Source organism: Saccostrea cucullata, unplaced genomic scaffold, assembly GCF_032062105.1.
Source record: "Saccostrea cucullata isolate Sc308-1 unplaced genomic scaffold, CSIRO_AGI_Scuc_v1 ctg1112, whole genome shotgun sequence".
NCBI lineage: Eukaryota > Metazoa > Mollusca > Bivalvia > Ostreida > Ostreidae > Saccostrea > Saccostrea cuccullata.
This window is the reverse complement of record NW_026934093.1, coordinates 30,593-49,923: the sequence shown is the minus strand read 5'-3', so window position 1 is coordinate 49,923 and position 19,331 is coordinate 30,593. Positions and strand designations below refer to the sequence as shown.

Genomic DNA, 19,331 nt, shown 5'->3' with positions numbered 1-19,331 from the left:
CAAACGACTGATATTGATTTAAAATATTTGTTTTGCACGTTTATGATTTAATATTAAATTCTTTAATATCAATCAAGCTTTATTTTGACGTTTATTTGTATTTGTTTGACAAATACGTTTACGTTTTTATCCGATTTAATTTAATTAGTCTTCAGGAATTTTTGCCTTCAGTGCGGAACTGCTTAGTTTACATAGCCAACCAAGAAGGCAAGCAGGAGCAAGGAATATAAGAGGGAGCAGACGACTGTTTCTCTCCAAATACTAATGTTTTGACGGACATAAACACAACATCATGTTCATTGTTAACAACCGACGGACAAGCGTGGTTTCAAATGCCACAGAATCTGTAGACTTTAGTGAAAACGCGCGTACTGGACCTTATTTAGAGGGAAACCTTAAACTGATTGGTACACTGTAAGTTTTCTTGTTGTTAAAGGTTTTAAACAATAAAAATTAAAGTATAAGGCGGTTACAACGTTTATATTCCCCAATTAGGTCTAATTTTTCTTTTATCTTATTTTGTGTTTTAAAAATTAGTCCTTTTACATAAATTCACTGCGCAAAATTAATTAATTAATTAACACATCAAAACATGAAAAAAATATCAACATTTGTAATGAATATAGAATCAGTAGTTTGGCTTTAAGGGAAAATTTTTTTATCATTTGTAGTACTTCAATGTTTTTAACTTGCATTTTGATGCAAACTCACATAATATGTTTTATATGGTGTGACTATTGGGGTGAGCGCTGTTGTACCCATCAAAAACTTATACACAACTTACATTTGTAATGTTGATCTGCCCTCTTAAACTGTATGAGGCACAGTATAAACTGTAATGGATAAAATATAGTATGGAGCAAGTGTAATTTTTAATTATAGATAAGATTACTTTTTTTGTTTCTTTTAAGTTTAGCATTCTGCAAGAACCAAATCTTCTTGATAACTCTGGACGTGTTATATTTACTATCATCACATTGATAACAAGTAGCAAAGGAATTAAAAAGATTACATTTGCATTGTTTTGATGAAACTTAAAAGTCTAATAACATTTCTTGCTATAAGTTCTCAAAAGTATTTTAAATCTCTGTATCAAAACATTAACATTGGATTCTTGACTATGAAATCTTTTTCCCAGTATATTTACAAAATGGCATAAATTACACTCTAAAAATATACTTTAATTGAAAAGAATGGCATCAATTTTATCATATTTGTGTGATTTTTTTGTGTATTTCATATTTTTTGTTTATTCAATGGATAAAATATAGTAAAATTGTAATGTTTTAACTCTCCCAGCCATACAATGTGTAACCAATGTATATTTATTGTTTGTGTTTAAAGTCAATTAAAAAAAAAAAAATTCATTCTCTGTGAGAAAGACTAATATTTCATGTTTCTTTCAATAACTGCATCATAAAGCACTACACAAGCTGCACACAAATTTAGTTAAACAAAGTATGTGTATTTTGTGTAGTTCTCCTCTGATTGATGATAGCTATTTGCAAGACAAACTATTGTCAATTCTTTATATTAATTAACCTAAATTATATATGATTAATGATAGATTTAGCACATAGATTATATAATTATGAAAGTTAGTATGTATAATGCATTTTTCCATGTCTGTATAGTACTGTCTTCTGCATTTACATGTCTTTGATTCTTGTTTGTAGTGACTGTAACACAGATGTGATGTGCTGTAGATTTAGTCCAGATGGACAACACTTAGCTGTGGGTCTAATTGATGGCTCTGTCAAGGTAGAAGCTTTATATTACTGTGTATTGTATGCTAGATTAGCCTTTTGTTATAAAATGTGTATGCATCCAGTAAATCGATGTTTTTTAATACAAGATTTCTTTTAAGCTGGTTGGATATGTCATGGTAATTAAATAGGCCAATAAGGAATGCATCTGTTAGAATGTACATGACAGTGCAGTCTTCTTGTACTCAAGTCTAGCAAAAACAATAAATCTACAACACTGTACAAGTTAGGGATATTTTATTGAAAATTTCCAAAATTTTCTAACTGTCAGATATTGTATTTTTCATTGATTATGTATTTCTTTAGCTTCATGGACATCTGTAAAGTTAATAGATGTTTCATCTTCTTTGCATTTTTATGAAGCTATTGTAGACCATTTAACTATGTACAATACCTTATCTTGTACTTATTGCTATGGATTGAAGTATTGCTTTAATTAGCATTCAGAAATAGTTATTGATTACTTGAGGGGGTGTCCCTCACTTTAACATCACAGCAACAGTGTCATTTGTTTAATGGGTTCATTAAATGAAAACAGCTATGAATATTTCATACAACCCTTGTGGGTTCTATGTACAATTGCTTTAAGAATTTTCAAGGCAGAAACAATTACTCACATTTTTTTTTCATCTTTCTAAGTGCAAAGCATGATTGATGAAGCCATACTTTATCAGCTGAATAAAAAATGTTTTTCAAACAGTAAATATACATGGCTATAATAAATATTTTATTAATATTTAAACTGCAGTTATTACGTCAATATGGATGGCATAATGCCATCCTCCTCAATAAATAAATGAAATGTTCCCAGAATATATACTAGAAGTTTTGTGCAAGTTGTAAACATGTCGCCATGTAAATATTTTTATTTTAATTAAAGTATCATCTTGTAAACTTGCCAGATGAAATTAATAAATAAACTTTTAAAATTATACTTTTCAATACATTGTAAAATTAAATTATAGTTTTGAGTTAAAGATAGATGCAAATTTGCTAAGTACATTGTAGTTCAGGTTTCATCGAAGTTTAAGAAATACAGGAGGATCATTACATGGTGTACTATGTTTTACTTTAGAGGCCAAATGTTGAAAACAAGCTAGAAAATATTCATAGATCTGTCAGTGCCATCTTTTAGATAAGAATTTAAATTTGGCCAGAGTGATGTGTTTATTGTTTCGGCTTGGGTGACTTTCTTTGGGATGTTTAAATAGGCTCGGAGATTAGTTTTCAGTCTGGACAACTTAATTACAAAATTAAATGCTTGGCAGACCCTTTAAGATCTTACTCTCCTGTCTGTTTGACTTCTTAAAGTTCACATAGATGTATCCTAATGCTTTTAAATCTATGCAAATTTAACATTCTAGATACACGTATTTAAAAAAAAAAATCCATAATTAAGGTTTGTAAACGGCAAAAAAAACTCTTTATATCATTTTAAGTGCAAAAATTCTATATGAAAATGGAAGAACTGTAATAGAAATCATTTAAAAGTTTCTATTATTTCTGAGTGGATTTAAAGTGGAGATTTTTCAATTTAGTTTTGAGAGGCTGCAGATATTTCATGTTTGAGAGTGTCCTTTAATGTAATTAGAGATGGAAACATTTTGACACCCTTTTAAACACAAGGCTAATTTAAGCTTGCTAAGGTTAATATTGATCCAGATCATAAGGTTTTTGTTATGTTGATCCACTAATATTGTCATATGTTAGGATTAGCTAGTGCTTTCATGCAACTCAAGTGTTTTAGTATTTTCCAAATTCTTTTTGCATTGGCCTTCTCTTGGGATACCATGGATTTTCTGTTAGGAAAAGACATTGTGAAATATTTTTACAGAAAAAAAACACGTAATAGCTATAACAGATGTTTGATATTGTGACCTAGTTTCAGTACGAGTCCAGAGAATGTTTTTTTTAATTTGGTGACAAGTGTAAGACGCAATTCTAGAAAAACCTTGCGTCTTCATTAGAGGTCCCAAACCAGAATTCCTTTACAAACATCCCAAGTCAACACTTATCTTGTAATTTGTCTTGTCAGACAGAACCAACTCCAGCACAATGTTGTCAGTAAAAATTTAAAGTTTTCAATAGCTGCTTACTTAACATAAATTACATTGATCAACCATTAAGCCCTTTTAATTTCGAATCTATGCAAATTTTTGTTGACATTGGAGAAATCTATGCTATAAATTGGCCCATGATTACAGTGAAAAATTGCTTTAATTCAGGAAAAATGTTTCCTGATTTACATATACAATTTTGAAACCTCTTTTTCTTTAAAACAAAGCATGCTTTAAGAGCATAATTTCAGCACCAGAACTGTGCTGAACACTGATTGCTTTGCTGGGACCAGCCAGTCATATGGTTACAATACCGGTACATCCATTGACAATGACTACCTTTTTGTCACGTAGGCACAGAAGAAATAGATCATTCAGATATTTGTTTGGCAATATGAATGCCCATTTATTAAGTAGAATATGAAAACTTATCAAAAATTTAAAACTGTTTTGACATATTTTAATCAATTCTTACCACACTCAAAGAGGAAATTTGAAGTTTCTATGTGATGCACAGATTTGTTATTTCATTTTTAACCTCAACGAAGTTGGGGGAGTTAAAATAACAAATGTCTATTGGCGTCCCAGGTTAAGTTTTTTGGACTTTTCTTTTTAACTAGTCCTATATGTGAATGCATGCATGATATAAACTTGTGTTTCATTGCACCATAAAGTTTCAGATGCTGCAATTTCAGCAAAGGAATGACCAGGTTAATGTTTTTGGAGCAAAATTTTTGGTGCATTTTTGGTTAGGTTTCATTTCAATGTAATTATAAGCCCTATTTTGACCAAACTTGCATGGATGATACATCTAAGGAATATATATATATCGGATGTATAATTTATTTTTTGTGAATTTAAAGTTTTTGGTGCAGGTTTCATTTCCAAGTAACTATAAGACCTATGTTGACCAAACTTGCATGGATGATACATCTAAGGATGCATACTATTGGGCTTGCTTCAGATGCTGAATCTGACCTACATTTTCCGGTTGAGTGAACAGGTTAAAGTTTTTGGTGTAGGTTTCATTTCCAAGTAACTATAAGACCTATGTTGACCAAACTTGCATGGATGATACATCTAAGGATGCATACTATTTGCTTCAGATATATATGACCTACTTTTCCGGTTGAGTGAACAGGTTAAAGTTTTTGGTGCAGGTTTCATTTCCAAGTAACTATAAGCCCTATGTTGACCAAACTTGCATGGATGATACATCTAAGGATGCATACTACCAGGCTTGCTTTGGATGCTGAATCTGACCTACATTTTCCGGTTGAGTGAACAGGTTAAAGTTTTTGGTGCAGGTTTCATTTCCAAGTAATTATAAGCCCTATGTTGACCAAACTTGCATGGATGATACATTAAGGAAATATTGCTTCGGATGCTGAATCTGACGTACATTTTCCGGTTGAGTGAATAGGTTAAAGTTAATGCATGATTCATTTCCAAGTATCTATGATTCTTTAATGACCAAACTTGCATGGATAATACATATAAGGACGCATACTACTGGGCTTGCTTCGGATGCTGAATCTGACCTACTTTTTGTGGATGAGTAAAAATGTTAGTTTTTGATGCATGTTTCATTTCCAATTAACTATGAGCCCTATAATGAGCAAACTTGCATGGACGATAAATCTTAGGATGCAAACTAATGGACTTGCTTCGGATGCTGAATTCGACATGCATTTTTCAGATAATAGACCAGGTAAAAGTTATGAGTGCAAATCTAATACCAAAAAACTATAAGGCTTACATAACATTGTATAAACCAAACTTGCACAAACGTTGCATCAAGAGATGAAAACTCTCAAATTTGCTTCAGATGCTGGATTTTAATTACATTTTCATGAAGAAGAACTAGTTTAAATTTTTTATGTAGGTCTGTTCAAAGTATCAGATCAAAATTTCTTAAATATTTTCATTTTTGGAATGTACACTTTTTGTTGGTTAATTGTGTGACTTTGCCTTACTTAAAGACAACATTCATTGAGGTGAGCTCTGTAATCTCTGATTACCTATGTTTAAAGAAGAAGTTAAAATAACAAATCTATACCTTGGACTTTCGATAGAATGTGATGCACTGATATAAACTTATACCATATAAGTGGAAATTTTAGCGAGACGCAAAATTTGGTATTTGATTTTTAGCAATGTAATTTTAGCTATTTTAAAACGCTCACTAAAGAACCTATAACAAATATATATATGTATAATTTATTTTTTGTGGATTTCAGTTTTAGCAATCTCAGCACCCTCAGACGCTAATAATGCCAAAATTAGATCCTTTCTAAAATTTCAGCTTATACGGTACTTTTATCCAAGGAGTCTTCATATAGTTCTGTTAATCAAATTCTCTTTTATTTGAATATGGAAAACTAAAAATACTCATTTCTAATATATATGCCACTGATTGTTTTTCAAAGAATACTTGTTAATGTACAACCCATGATGAACATTGGTTTTAATAGGTTAAACTCCACACTTCTCTTTGTTTGTCAGTAACACCCTCTATCAGAGGCATTAAATTAGTTTGCTACTTGTACAATGCCTTGAAATATTTATGCTACTATGTTGAATAATAATAATTGTATATTAAGATTTAATTAATTCTAAACAAAACATACTGTTTGCTTTGTCTGGCTACAAGGTGAACAAGAACAGCCTGCTGAGTGCATTGATTAAATGTTCCAAAATAGAGATCTGTAAAAAAAAAAAAAAAAAAAAAATAAAAAAGAAAAGAAAAAAAACATGTTGTACCATTTGAAGACCTCTCAGTTTAAAGCCATTTAAGAATGTTTTGGTCTTGGGCAATTTAAAAAAGAAAGATATCTTTGATAATTGCAACTCAATATGAAGCAGTTCAAGAATAAATCTATTATGCTGAGGTACATGTACTCTACATAAATGTATGTTCTCACACAGCTAGCATTGCTCATATTGCGGCATTTATCAAAATTTGACAGTCGGTAAATGAATACAACAATTGATTAATTTACAAAGGCTGTAATTTGAGTTAAAAGTACCAAGGATTTCAACAACTACTTCTTTAAATTGCTTAGATCATTTGATGTGTAGGTAAATAGAATTTCAGCTGATAGACAAAATGCGACTATTCGTTGATATAAACAGTAAATATTTTGATCTGCAGTTTTGAATCACAGCCATGTACAAACTAATACAAAAACTGTATAATATATAGATTTAATGGTTAAGTTTAATTTTAATTCCATTGAATATTCAATATTTTTCTTTATATGTTTGTTAATTGTGTTCATATTCTATAAAGCCTTATTTATGAGGTTCTTCAGTTTGGGAAAAACCTGCACAAATTTACATTCCTAGTAAAATATGCTATTTTTGAAAAATTAAAAAGTGTTATAAATAAAACACTTCATCAACTATTTTTCCTCTTCCTTTAGGACGACGGAAGGTAGTAATACTGAACTGTAGAGCCTGTATTGTGGGCTACTTACAATGCCTTTATTGTATGCCCTAAACATGACAAATAATATATAATTGTCTGTTGTATTTTACAGATCTACAGTCCTTTCACTTAAAAACCAGTGCCTCTAACTGTCAAACATCTGTTGTATTTTATAGATCTACAGTCCTTCCACATACCAGTGCCTACATACCAGTGCCTCTAACATCTGTTGTATTTTATAGATAACAGTCCTTCCACATACCAGTGCCTCTAACATCTGTTGTATTTTATAGATCAACAGTCCTTCTACATACCAGTGCCTCTAACATCTGTTGTATTTTATCGATCTACAGCCCTTCCAAATACCAGTGCCTCTTACTTCTGTTGTATTTTTATAGATCAACAGTCCTTCCACATACCAGTGCCTCTAACACTCGTTGTATTTTATAGATCTACAGTCCTTACACATACCAGTGCCTCTAACATCTGTTGTATTTTACAGATCAACAGTCCTTCCATATACTAGTGCCTTTAACATCTGTTGTATTTTATAGATCTACAGTCTTACACAATTACCAGTGCCTCCAACATCTGTTGTATTTTATAGATCTACAGCCCTTCCACATACCAGTGCCTTTAACATCTGTTGTATTTATAGATAACAGTCCTTCCACATACCAGTGCCTCTAACATCTGTTGTATTGTACAGATCTACAGTCCTTCCACATACCAGTGCCTCTAACATCTGCTGTATTTTATAGATCTACAGTCCTTCCACATACCAGTGCCTCTACAGTCTCCAGGACACAGATACTCAGAAGAAACATCTGCCTGTTACTCAGATTCGATTCCGACTATACTCATCCGATGAAAAACCCGAGTATTCACACATTCTTATTGCCTCATGTAAGTCTTAAGATCCTCCAGACCAAAGACTTATTAAGATTTTAGTCTATCCAGAACCATGCTTGAGGTATGACATTAGAGAAAATTGCATATTTTTAGTTTTCAATATGCAAGGATAAAATTTGACAGTTCTGTCTTCTTTTTGTGCCCAGCAGGTAATTTTTACTCTTAGAAGGCCATTTTAAGTATATTTCGAAGTTGTTTGGAAGATTTATTGATTTGAAATTTGAGCAGCAAACATTTTTTCCTTTATAATTTTATAGATACATATAATCACATTTTGAATTATTAAGACACCTTTATATTTAAGTGTAATATAATTACATACAGTAAATCCTATTTTTAAAAATGAAATTTAACATGTAACATGGGTGGGCATTGAAAAAGGCATTATTCGTATCAGAGAGGGTAAAATTTTAATCTGGCGACAGCCCACAATCATTTTTCAACCAGTCTATTGTCAGTAAGAAAAAAAATTAATTAAAGGGTGTGAAAATTTGTTATATGTCTTTGTATTAAAAAAAATCCAGGATGTATTGCTCTTATGATTTAATTACTGTGACAGTCTGACATATCTATTTAATCATGAACTTTTTTGTCTTGATAATTACACTCACTTTTTATATACATAGCTGCTTAATTTGAATTCTTTCACGGCTTTTCCTTACTTTAATCTTTAATTTCTTTTGAATTTATATACATAGTGAAGGACAGTTTACTTTATACTTGGCATACACATTTCACAAATGAAGGTTATGAAGTTCAAAGTTTTAATAATTGTCAAAAGAAATCTTACACAAACTTTTGATGTATATATATACATATACATTACTCCAATTTTGGTAAACAAAAAATCGTCAATTTTTCAACTCGTCAAAATAACCACGTTTACAGTATCTATTTAATCATGAACTTTTTTGTCTTAATAATTACACTCACTTTTTAGCTGCTTAATTTGAATTCTTGCAGATCCTTACTTTAATCTTTGAACTTATATACTTAAGGACAGTGACTTTATACTTGGCATACACATTTCACAAATGAAGGTTATGAAGTTCAAAGTTTTAATAATTGTCAAAAGAAATCTTACACAAACTTTTGATGTATATATATATATACATATACATGTAATATTTTTATCATGTGATAAAATTTTGCAGATGCATCAGGTTTAGTCAAATTTTGGCATTACACATCAGGGAAATGTCTGCATACGATCAACGAAGTCCGACAAACACTAAATCTAGCTCTAAGTCCAGACGGCAGCAGATTTCTGACTACCGGTGACAGTCCACAAATCCATGTGTACGACGAAGACACAAAAAAGAGGATCAATACGCTGGAACCAAGGTATGCAAAATAATTGCAATACAAAAGGAAAAATATTAACCTCCCCCCTTCGGCAAGAAAAAGTAGTTTTGAAAATAATTCTCTCGTTCTCCATTCCCAATCACTCATCATGCAAAAGATATTTCAATATGTTATTTTCATAAAATTTTTTTTTGTAAAAATATACTTTACACAATGCTTTTCAAGATTTTCTAACAGATGTTTATAATTAACATAATTATCTCTTTATTCCCAAGAAAAAAAGAATCCTTTTAGTTTGTTGACTTTTTTAATTTTAAATTAGTACGAAAAATTTGAGATATATGTTTTGCAGTGATTCTCGAGATAAGATGGATGGTCATCATTTCCGAGTGTTTGCAGCCCAGTATCATCCTAACTTCCCTCACGTCTTCATCTCAGGAGGCTGGGATAACACAGTGCATGTGAGTGTCAGTTTATTGGAGAAATTTAAATCATATTTTACTAGGAAATACTTGATTTAGATAATTGAAAATATATAATAAAATATTTCTGTCTTAAATGTACTTTGATCAAGTATGTACTTTCTTGTACAGTAATATCTGAACCAAAACATATTTATTTATTCATTAAAAGCTATTTTGATCAAAGTTTTATATTAATAAGTTATTTAATTACTAGTACTATATTTGACATCATTCCATTCTGCCATAGACGTGTAACATTGAAATCAAAGCTTTATATTAAATTATGATACAGTTTAATTAATTTATTAAAATAATTCTCTCTCATTTCAGTTTTGGGACGATCGACAAAAACAGTCAATAAGGTAAGCATATCCTTCAGTAGTTTGTGTAGAGTGCTGATAAAAGCAATTTCAATCTAATTCTTCATCATTCAAAGCTAAAAGTGTTGAAATAGATGGTTCTTATGTTGTGGTTAGTAGACCACTCATCTGGTTGTCATAATTCTGTTATACCATATAAGTAGAATTTTTAGTAAGGATTTAATTTTGGCATTATTAACGAGGGTGCTAAGATCGCTAAAATTGAATACTGTAGATGTACTTTTTACCACAGGGTCATAATTCATCGGAATCTCATTTTCTGTTTAATCTGCGGGGAGAAAATTACGTGGATTTTCTCGACTGTAACTATATGTCTTACATTTATATTAAGTACACTTGGACAAATTTCCACGTAAAATCTGTGACCGTGTACATAGCGTAAATTAATACCACACGGAAAAAAGTACTTCTACAGTATTGCTAAATTTTAATTGCATTTTATTTGTAATGGCTTCTTAATTGAGCATTTTATAATCGCTAAAATTACTTATCTTAAAAATAAAATATCAATTTTTGTGGATATTTCACTCAATTTCCGTCTCGCTAAAATTTTCACTTATACGGTATATAGTTCTATACATGTATATTATAAATCAGTTCCCTTAGACTGATTAGTGGACCACACACTGTTGTCATCATTCTGTTATATTTCTATATGTTATAAATTAGTTTCCCTTTAGATTATTAGTGTAGCTTACATATGTAGTGCTCATTCTGTTTTAATTCTATATGTTTATTCCCTTCCAGACTGATCAGTGGACCACACATCTGTGGGGAAGCCTTAGACATCGACCCAATTCACAACCACATCCTAACCGGGTCCTGGAGGAAAACCGACGTACTTCAGGTACATATGACAATAACTAGTTATGATGTAATTATATTCACACTCAGTGTCTAAGTTCATATCGATCGCAATGGAGCAGACTTTTACTGGCTTAAGGCTGATGTTAGGATTTGCCTAAAAAAAGGTCATTTTGATAACAAATAGTATAAAATTTAGATTCATCTTTTGAAATAATTACTCATTGAAATGAAGTTTGCATTACACTGTAGATCTGGGATTTTGCTAGTGCTGAGAAAATAAAGGATGTTCCTCCAGAGCCTATGAATGACAGTTTGGTGAGATCATTACTTGTACATGATGTATATGAAATTCTTATATAGATGTCAGAGCTGTTGTGCATTCTGTTATTTCAATGTATGACTTACAATATAACACATACTGTATGTGTACATAATTTGGTGTATTCAAAATTTAGCGCAATCAATGGATATGGGGTTGTTGGTGTAATCATGAATTACTGCTACACATGTTCATGCTGTATATTTTATTTGAAAATAAAGTCTTAGCGGTATTCAAGAATTAATGCATCCTAAAGTTGTTTGCGCAAAAGCCACTAAAATATGAAGCCCGCTATTTTAAGTACACATACAGGATATTTTTCTGTATCAATTGACAAGTGATACAGTAAATGTATTAAGTGGTCCATTTAGGTGTTACAATGTGATTTAAGGTTCATCGTTACTCTGATAAGAGAGATAACTCTTAGTTATAAATTAATCAAGTTCAGTTTTCTCTTTTGACTACCTGGTAATTTGGCCACACAAGCTGTGCTAAAACTGTTTGCATTTTACTTATAGAAAACATTTGTTTTTGAAAATCATTTGTGTTAAAGCAACATTTTATATGAGTGAGCAAAAAGATTAAGAACCTTTATATAAAGTGACAATACATGTATAACTACGTTGTTACATTTGTTTGCAGCTATACTGTTGCCAATGGCTGGGAAAGGAAAACATCATTTGTGGAGGATCGGACATGAACATGGCCAGAGTTATTGATAGGGGAACATTAAATGTAAGTACCATGTAGAACTGATAGGGGAACATTAAATGTAAGTACCATGTAGAAATGATAGGGGAACATTAAATGTAAGTACCATGTAGAACTGATAGGGGAACATTAAATGTAAGTACCACTAAAGAACTGATAAGGGAACATTAAATGTAAGCACCATGTAGAACTGATAATGAACATTAAATGGAAGTACTAGGGCTGGGCAATAATATCGATATTTCAATATATTGCAATACAAAGACAAAAAATATCGTACCGCAATACGATTTTGTAATATCGATATATTGGCAATATACTTAGATTAAGGAATTTTTGACATCAAAATGATTAAATATAAAAAAAGGACATGAAAGTTTGTTATTAAGACAAACAGTAAGACAGAAGTTGTTTTGTGGGAACATTTAAGAGCATAACTTAAATGAAATCAACAAGATTTTTTTTTCTTCGTGTTGGTTACTTATCACAGTTATGTAAATTCTGAATGTAAATTAAAGTACATATAGTAAGAAAATGCCATTTTTTACATTGAAAATATTGCAATACATATCGCAATACGGTTAAAAATATCGCAATATATCGCAATACGAAATCTCTTTCCAATACCCAGCCCTAGGAAGTACCATGTAGAAATGATAGGGGAACATTAAATGTAAGTACCATGTAGAACTGATAGGGGAACATTAAATGTAAGTACCATGTAGAACATTAAATGTAAGTACCATGTAGAACTGGAACATTAAATGTAAGGACAATATAGAAATGATAGGGGAACATTAAATGTACGTAAGTACCATGTAGAACTGATAGGAGAACATTAAATGTACGTAAGTACCATGTAGAAATGATAGGGGAACATTAAATGTAAGTACCATGTAGAAATCATAGGGGAACATTAAATGTAAGTACCATGTAGAACTGATAGGGGAACATTAAATGTAAGTACCATGTAGAACTGATAGGGGAACATTAAATGTAAGTACCATGTAGAACTGATAGGAGAACATTAAATGTAAGTACCATGTAGAACTGATAGGGGAACATTAAATGTAAGTACCATGTAGAAATGATAGGGGAACATTAAATGTAAGTACCATGTAGAACTGATAGGGGAACATTAAATGTAAGGACAATATAGAACTGATAGGGGAACATTAAATGTACATAAGTACCATATAGAACTGATAGGAGAACATTAAATGTAAGTATAATACAGAAATAATAGGGGAACATTAACTGTAAGTACAGTGGACCTTCAGATATCCGGACCCCAGATATCTGGATGCTTCAGTATCCGGACACTTTTTCATCGGGACGGAATTTTTAAATGTTATATTGTTTTGTTTAACTGGTGATTCAGGTATCCGGATGCTTCACATATCTGGACAAATTGACTAGGAACCAAAGTGTCCGGATAAATGAGGCTCCACTGTACCATGTAGATATGATAGGTGAACATTATACAATTATTGACTTTTGAATTTGGTCTACTCGTGACTATAAGGACCGTTTTATTAAATGATCAGGAATTTTACAACACTTTTGACACTTTGTTCTTGTCTCCATCAAATGTAAACACTCATAATAAAATGCAAAGTGTAACAACACTTTTCACATATTGTTATACTTCAACAGCTTAACATCTAGTAGTTAAAGATGTAAAACAGTATTATTAAATAAACAATAAATACTCAACCATTTTCTTTCAAAAGCGTTTAAATGCCTTGGAACTGGTGTCTGACATATTTACATTCACACCGACACATGCTTTGAAATACGCAATCTGATTGGTCGAAAAAGCTGTAAGCAAATATATGGTTGGTCAAGAGGGAAAAACCAAATAAACCTCATATGAGGTGAACTCACTCTGAGGTACATCTCAGGAAAAGGCGTCTAGACCAATCAGAGAGCACCAAAATTCCTGATCATTTAATAATAAAAGTACCATGTAGAACTGATAGGGAATCATTAAATGTAAGTATTGCATGGAACTGACAAGGAAACTTAACTCATTTAGAACTGATAACAGAATATCAAATGTAAGTACCATATGAAGCTATTATTAAGAGAACATTAAATATATGTAACATGTAGCATTATGGTTTTATAAATTATTATTTGACCATAACGCTACAGATCCTGTAATGCAAAAAATGTGCAATTTATGGCACAAGATTTTTTGCGCACTGTTTTCTCCACTTTTCAACATTAATAAATCATCTTCCTTTCCCTGTATAATTATAGAAGTAGCAATGGTTTTATTGGGAGCAGTTTTCATATTTTTTCAGTAAATTGATAGATGGTTTCTTTTTGATATTCATTTTATATAGTGTAATATTAATAGCAGAAGTATGATAACACAATCTTCAAAAGACTCTATATATTTATAAAGTTGAGGAATTAAAATAATTAATTTCATTGCAGACAACTGGGCATTTATGTGAACTTCCACAGGGCGTATATTGCATCGATAATGATGGCCATGGCAACAGCCCCCTGGTGGCCATAGGAAGTAGCAACAATATTTATCTGGTGCGCAGTGAAAAGAAAATCAGCTAAAACTCAGTTCTATGGTTTATTTACATGTATCCAACATGTTATGACATTCAGGTGATATTTGAACATAAACTTGATGATTTTGAAATGATATTGAGCATTTTATTAATGTGATACACCTTGTAAACATGTAAAAATATAACTTTTTACTGTATTGGTTATGTACATGATTCTTTTTCTTTATACCATTAAAATTTATTTGTATATAAAAATTGATATTTTTATATTGTCTGTATACATTTAAATGCTCCCCCTCAACTTGAGGGGAGTATCAAAATGAGCCATCAACTTTTCAATAGAGAATAACATGTAAGATGAACAATCTAGAACTTGGTCCATTGTCATGCATTCAACTTTATGTAATGTAATACCTGTAAATATCCTCTCCATACAAGAAGGATTCTTTTATATGGTAACTTTTGTTCAGACTGGCCCATTGGTACATTAGATGAAGTATAAAATTTGAAAAGTTAAAAGATACACTGACAGATGAACATGACAAAATTAGATCAAAAAAGCTTTCTTGAGCTCTCAACTTGGGTGGGCCTAAAAGATTGGCATATTCAAATTATATCAAACATAGGTGAAAGTATCTTGATGGTGTAACTATATTCTGTTAATCTACAATTTTGTCCCCTTATCTAAATTTAATGGGGTATGGCCATCAGGTGTTACAGGTTCGAGACCAGATCGTTTTTGACGAGAAGTATTTCTAAATGTATTTATCTCTTCATAACCTTCTCCTTCAACTCTTCTTGAAGTAGATTCCACATCACTTATTGTGTATGTTCTCATTTTCTTCTTCCTTAAATATAAAAAAAAAAGAAGATTTTTCAAGCTCCATCTTTCAAAATTCCAACAAAAAATGTTTATAATTTGTTTTACATTTAGATAGAAAATATACTCACTTTCTATAGTATACAAAACCCAGAATTGCGATGATTATAAATAATACTACTAGTGGTCCCAACACCCCTGCCAATATGCGAGTATCCATTTGGGAACGTTCACCTGGAAGAAACCTGCGGGTAACTCTCTCATTGGGGTCGGGGTTTTTAGTAGTTGTTCTAGTTGTTTTGCTGGTCCTATAAGTAACATTTGGTAGTGATGGATACCTAGGACTCTTGAAGGTGAAGGTGTCTTTTCCTGGCATTTTGGGTGACTCCCTGTTAAACCCTAAAGTTGTAGACTTGAATTGGAATTTGGTGTTAGTTCTACTAGTTTTCCCGTGTTCCATTTTTGTAGGTTGTAATGTAGGGAACTCATCATCGTCAATGTCACCTGAATTTAATCCAGATTCTGAACTCATCCCAGATTCTTCAGAGGTATTTTCTTCCGCTGTTTGATAGATGGAAACTCTTTGATCTGTACCCTGTTCTGTGGTCTCAGCAAAGTTTCCTGAGGAATCAATATTCAATGTGGACCAAACACCAGTTTCTAATAATTCTTCCGAATCTGACTCCAAAGACACGAGTGGGGACATGGTTTGTATTTTAGAAACAAAATTTCCATTTTCTGCTTCAGAAGATTTCATGATGGGCTTGATTGTGACGGAATTAGAAGCTACTTCCCTGTTTAGCAAAGTTGGTATAGATTCTGTGACCATTCCTTCCAATAAACTAGAGGAATTTTCTTTTGCCTCATTCCAACCAATGGTCTTCGGAGATTCAGTGGATAATTCAGGCAAATTTTCAGAAGAGGGTTCAATTTTTTCATCTAAGGATATGGTTCCATGCTGCAATTCATTAAATTTGTTTATAAATTCAGTGGTAATGCCTTTGACTAAATGTGTCGTCTTGTTGTTAAGAACTGTTGTTGACTCCATGGAACCTTGCTGAAAGTCTGTATTAGTAGTTTCAGGTACGTTTTCAGACAAAGCTGATGTTAATAATGAGAATTTCTTGAACTCTGGGGATAATTCTGTTGTCGTAACCTCGTTTTGATTATCTGAAAGTTTGTCTTCTATAGCTTTTTCATTTTTGGACCAGGCTGTGTCCGTTGCAGCTATAACTTTGGTTACCGAGTTAATTTTAGGTTCGGTGACTTGAATGATAGGCGCTGAAGAATGTTCTATTGGCTCAGTCCTGCTAGTATCCCCTATAAAGGGCATGGGTGTTGATTTACCTGACGATCGAAGCAAATTTGCAGTAGAGGATTCTTGTGCTTTATAAATACCGGTATCACTTGTAGGCATGGTTGCAGTTGAAAGTATTCTCAAGTTTTTGTTTGAATCATCAATGATGCTGTTCACTGTAGACATGTCCAAAAATTCTGTATTTATTGTTGATTCATCAATGGCGCTATTTACTATAGACATATCCAAAGATTCTGTGTTAATTGTTAATTCATCAATGGTGCTATTCACTGTAGACCTGTCCATAAATTTTGTGTTTATCGTTGATTCATCAATGGTGCTATTCACTGTAGACATGTCCAAAGATGCTGTGTTTGTTGTTGAATCATCAATGATGCTATTCACTGTAGACATGTCCAAAGATGCTGTGTTTGTTGTTGAATCATCAATGATGCTATTCACTGTAGACATGTCCAAAGATTCCGTGAAATGCTCTTCCGCATCTGAGGAATGCGGCATCTCTAATGAATCAGTTATTTCCGAGTGCAAAGTAGAAGTTTCAAGTGAAAATTCAGTCGTTTTCATATTGTTCGTCGCAGCAAGTTCACTGGTGTTCAGACGTAGCACAGAGAGCAATCATGGGTCTTCGGATGGTAATATTTCGTTTAGTCTAATGAAATGTAAATGCAGAAAATCTACTTCAAGAAGTCGTCACTACTTTTACAGCTTTTATATTATTAAGCAGGATTTTTGAGAATATACTGAGGAACGGCGATAAGACCATTTTGCCGGTCGGATATAGTGATAAAATGCGGATGTCCGCTGTTCTGGAAAAAGGGATATTTTTTTTTATTGTTTATTGTCTGATATTATTTACAAACAAAATGGAGACAAGACAAAGAGACAGCTTTATAAATGTTGTTTTAAGTAAAAAAAATAAGTTTTGTTGAGATTTTGACCTCTCAGCTACATCCTCTACAGTTTTAACAGGAAAGAGGATATGCACGCATATGTATCTGTAGAATAATAATTTCTTTGAACAGGAATAACAAAAAAGTGTAATAATACAACGTTTTAGACGCCATACCCAAAAATAATTTTACATTTCTTAGTGTTATGTTTAGCTCTGTGTAAAAATTGTTTTGGTATTTAACACGATCATTATAAATGAAAGAATTAAAATTTTTATGGGGTCAGTCTAATGTATAGATATGTTTTTTTTATGACTGGAAGCAATTTATTTTATTTCTCATCATTACCAACATAAAAAACTCCCAAACACATTTTTGAAATACGGAACGTTCTCTCTATCTTGAAATTTGTTTCTTTTTTTCTGACTTAACTGATTTCATTTAAATAAGAAGAAAAAATTGTCTATGTCACTGCTTCTGGAAGTTACTATTTTCAAAATATTTTATAAGTATGGGAGAAAAAAAAAACTTTGTTGAGATTATAAGTTTCTGAACTTTTCATGGCGAGTAGAAGTCACAAATATTGTTTATACAAAATAAAATTTACAGTACTAATCCTACTCACCATTTAGATATACGTGTACATGTATCAGCGACGGTTTATTTATCTATTAACAATAGGTCATTTACATGTCGACTCAATATATCCATATGAACTTGAAATTAAACAAATAGAGGGTCTGTTTCATAATTGGATGTTTTATTGACTATAAACATAATATCAAACTAATTACTATACTGCGTGACAAATGGGATGGCTTCTTTTCCGTCTTCAATTTCCTTAATTATGTTCCCCAAACGAAGTTGGGGAACATATTGTTTTTACTCTGTTTCTTATTATTATTATTATTTTTCTTCCTGGGAAAATTTTGTCCGCGAGTGATCTTGTAAACTATACATCCGACTTAGGTAAAACCTTTTTAGGGTCACTAGGGATGTTATGTAGATTTGCCGAACGAAGGTCATTTTGCGCGCACGTGCTTGCAAGAGCAAGCACGTGCAACACGTTAAATGGCAAATATAAGGTATATTGACTAAACTTTTCTATTTTTTGATGAAATGGTTTGAAACTCATAATGTAAGGATATATTAGTAGTATAGACAAGATGCATGGTCAAAATAGCAAGATCTCACGCGCATGCACGTGCGCTTTGCTCTGATTGGCTGAAACTTAAGTCTCAATATTTTTCTTGTTTTTTGACGAAATCCTTTGAAATTTTTATCATAGCTTTGCATTACGATATCCTACAACATGATATATAGCAATTATCATGAAAACACGTGTATGCACGTGCGTTGCAATCTGATTGGCTGAAACTTTAAATAGCTATAACTCCCTTGGTTTTCAACCAAACAGGATGGGATTTGGAACATAGATATATATAACAGACTTCGACAAGATGGTATGGTCACCATGCACATCCATGAACGTGTGTGTACGTGCGATGCAATCTGATTTGCTGAAACTTTAAACAGTTATAACTCCCTTGCTTTTCACCCAAACGGGGTGGGATTTAGACCGTAGATAGATGTAATTGACTTCTACAAGAAGGTATGG

The 19,331-nt window shown here is 32.0% G+C and overlaps 2 protein-coding genes across 2 annotated transcripts; one reads left to right on the top strand and one right to left on the bottom strand.

Moving 5' to 3' along the window:
* Positions 1 to 136: 136 nt before the first annotated feature.
* On the top strand, positions 137 to 14,860 carry LOC134239923 (WD repeat-containing protein 5-like). Its single transcript, XM_062722055.1, has 10 exons — positions 137 to 414; positions 1,677 to 1,761; positions 8,015 to 8,159; positions 9,320 to 9,509; positions 9,823 to 9,931; positions 10,265 to 10,296; positions 11,062 to 11,161; positions 11,371 to 11,436; positions 12,083 to 12,175; positions 14,597 to 14,860. The coding sequence occupies exons 1-10, from the start codon at positions 293 to 295 to the stop codon at positions 14,729 to 14,731; spliced, it is 1,077 nt and encodes a 358-aa protein (XP_062578039.1). The 5' UTR covers positions 137 to 292; the 3' UTR covers positions 14,732 to 14,860.
* Positions 14,861 to 14,899: 39 nt separating this feature from the next.
* Positions 14,900 to 17,655, bottom strand: LOC134239922 (uncharacterized). The gene is made up of 2 exons (XM_062722054.1): positions 15,637 to 17,655; positions 14,900 to 15,533 (listed from the first exon to the last, which is right to left on the bottom strand). The coding sequence occupies exons 1-2, from the start codon at positions 17,385 to 17,387 to the stop codon at positions 15,350 to 15,352; spliced, it is 1,935 nt and encodes a 644-aa protein (XP_062578038.1). The 5' UTR covers positions 17,388 to 17,655; the 3' UTR covers positions 14,900 to 15,349.
* Positions 17,656 to 19,331: the final 1,676 nt, after the last annotated feature.

Bases quoted from the DNA above. Each gene is read 5' to 3' on its own strand.
- LOC134239923 (XM_062722055.1), top strand. From the start codon at position 293: ATGTTCATTGTTAACAACCGACGGACAAGCGTGGTTTCAAATGCCACA. The intron at 8,160-9,319 runs GTAAGTCTTAAG...AAAATTTTGCAG, and splicing joins ACACATTCTTATTGCCTCAT to ATGCATCAGGTTTAGTCAAA. The intron at 11,162-11,370 runs GTACATATGACA...ATTACACTGTAG, and splicing joins GGAAAACCGACGTACTTCAG to ATCTGGGATTTTGCTAGTGC.
- LOC134239922 (XM_062722054.1), bottom strand. From the start codon at position 17,387: ATGAAAACGACTGAATTTTCACTTGAAACTTCTACTTTGCACTCGGAA. The intron at 15,534-15,636 runs GTGAGTATATTT...TTTATATTTAAG, and splicing joins GGTTTTGTATACTATAGAAA to GAAGAAGAAAATGAGAACAT.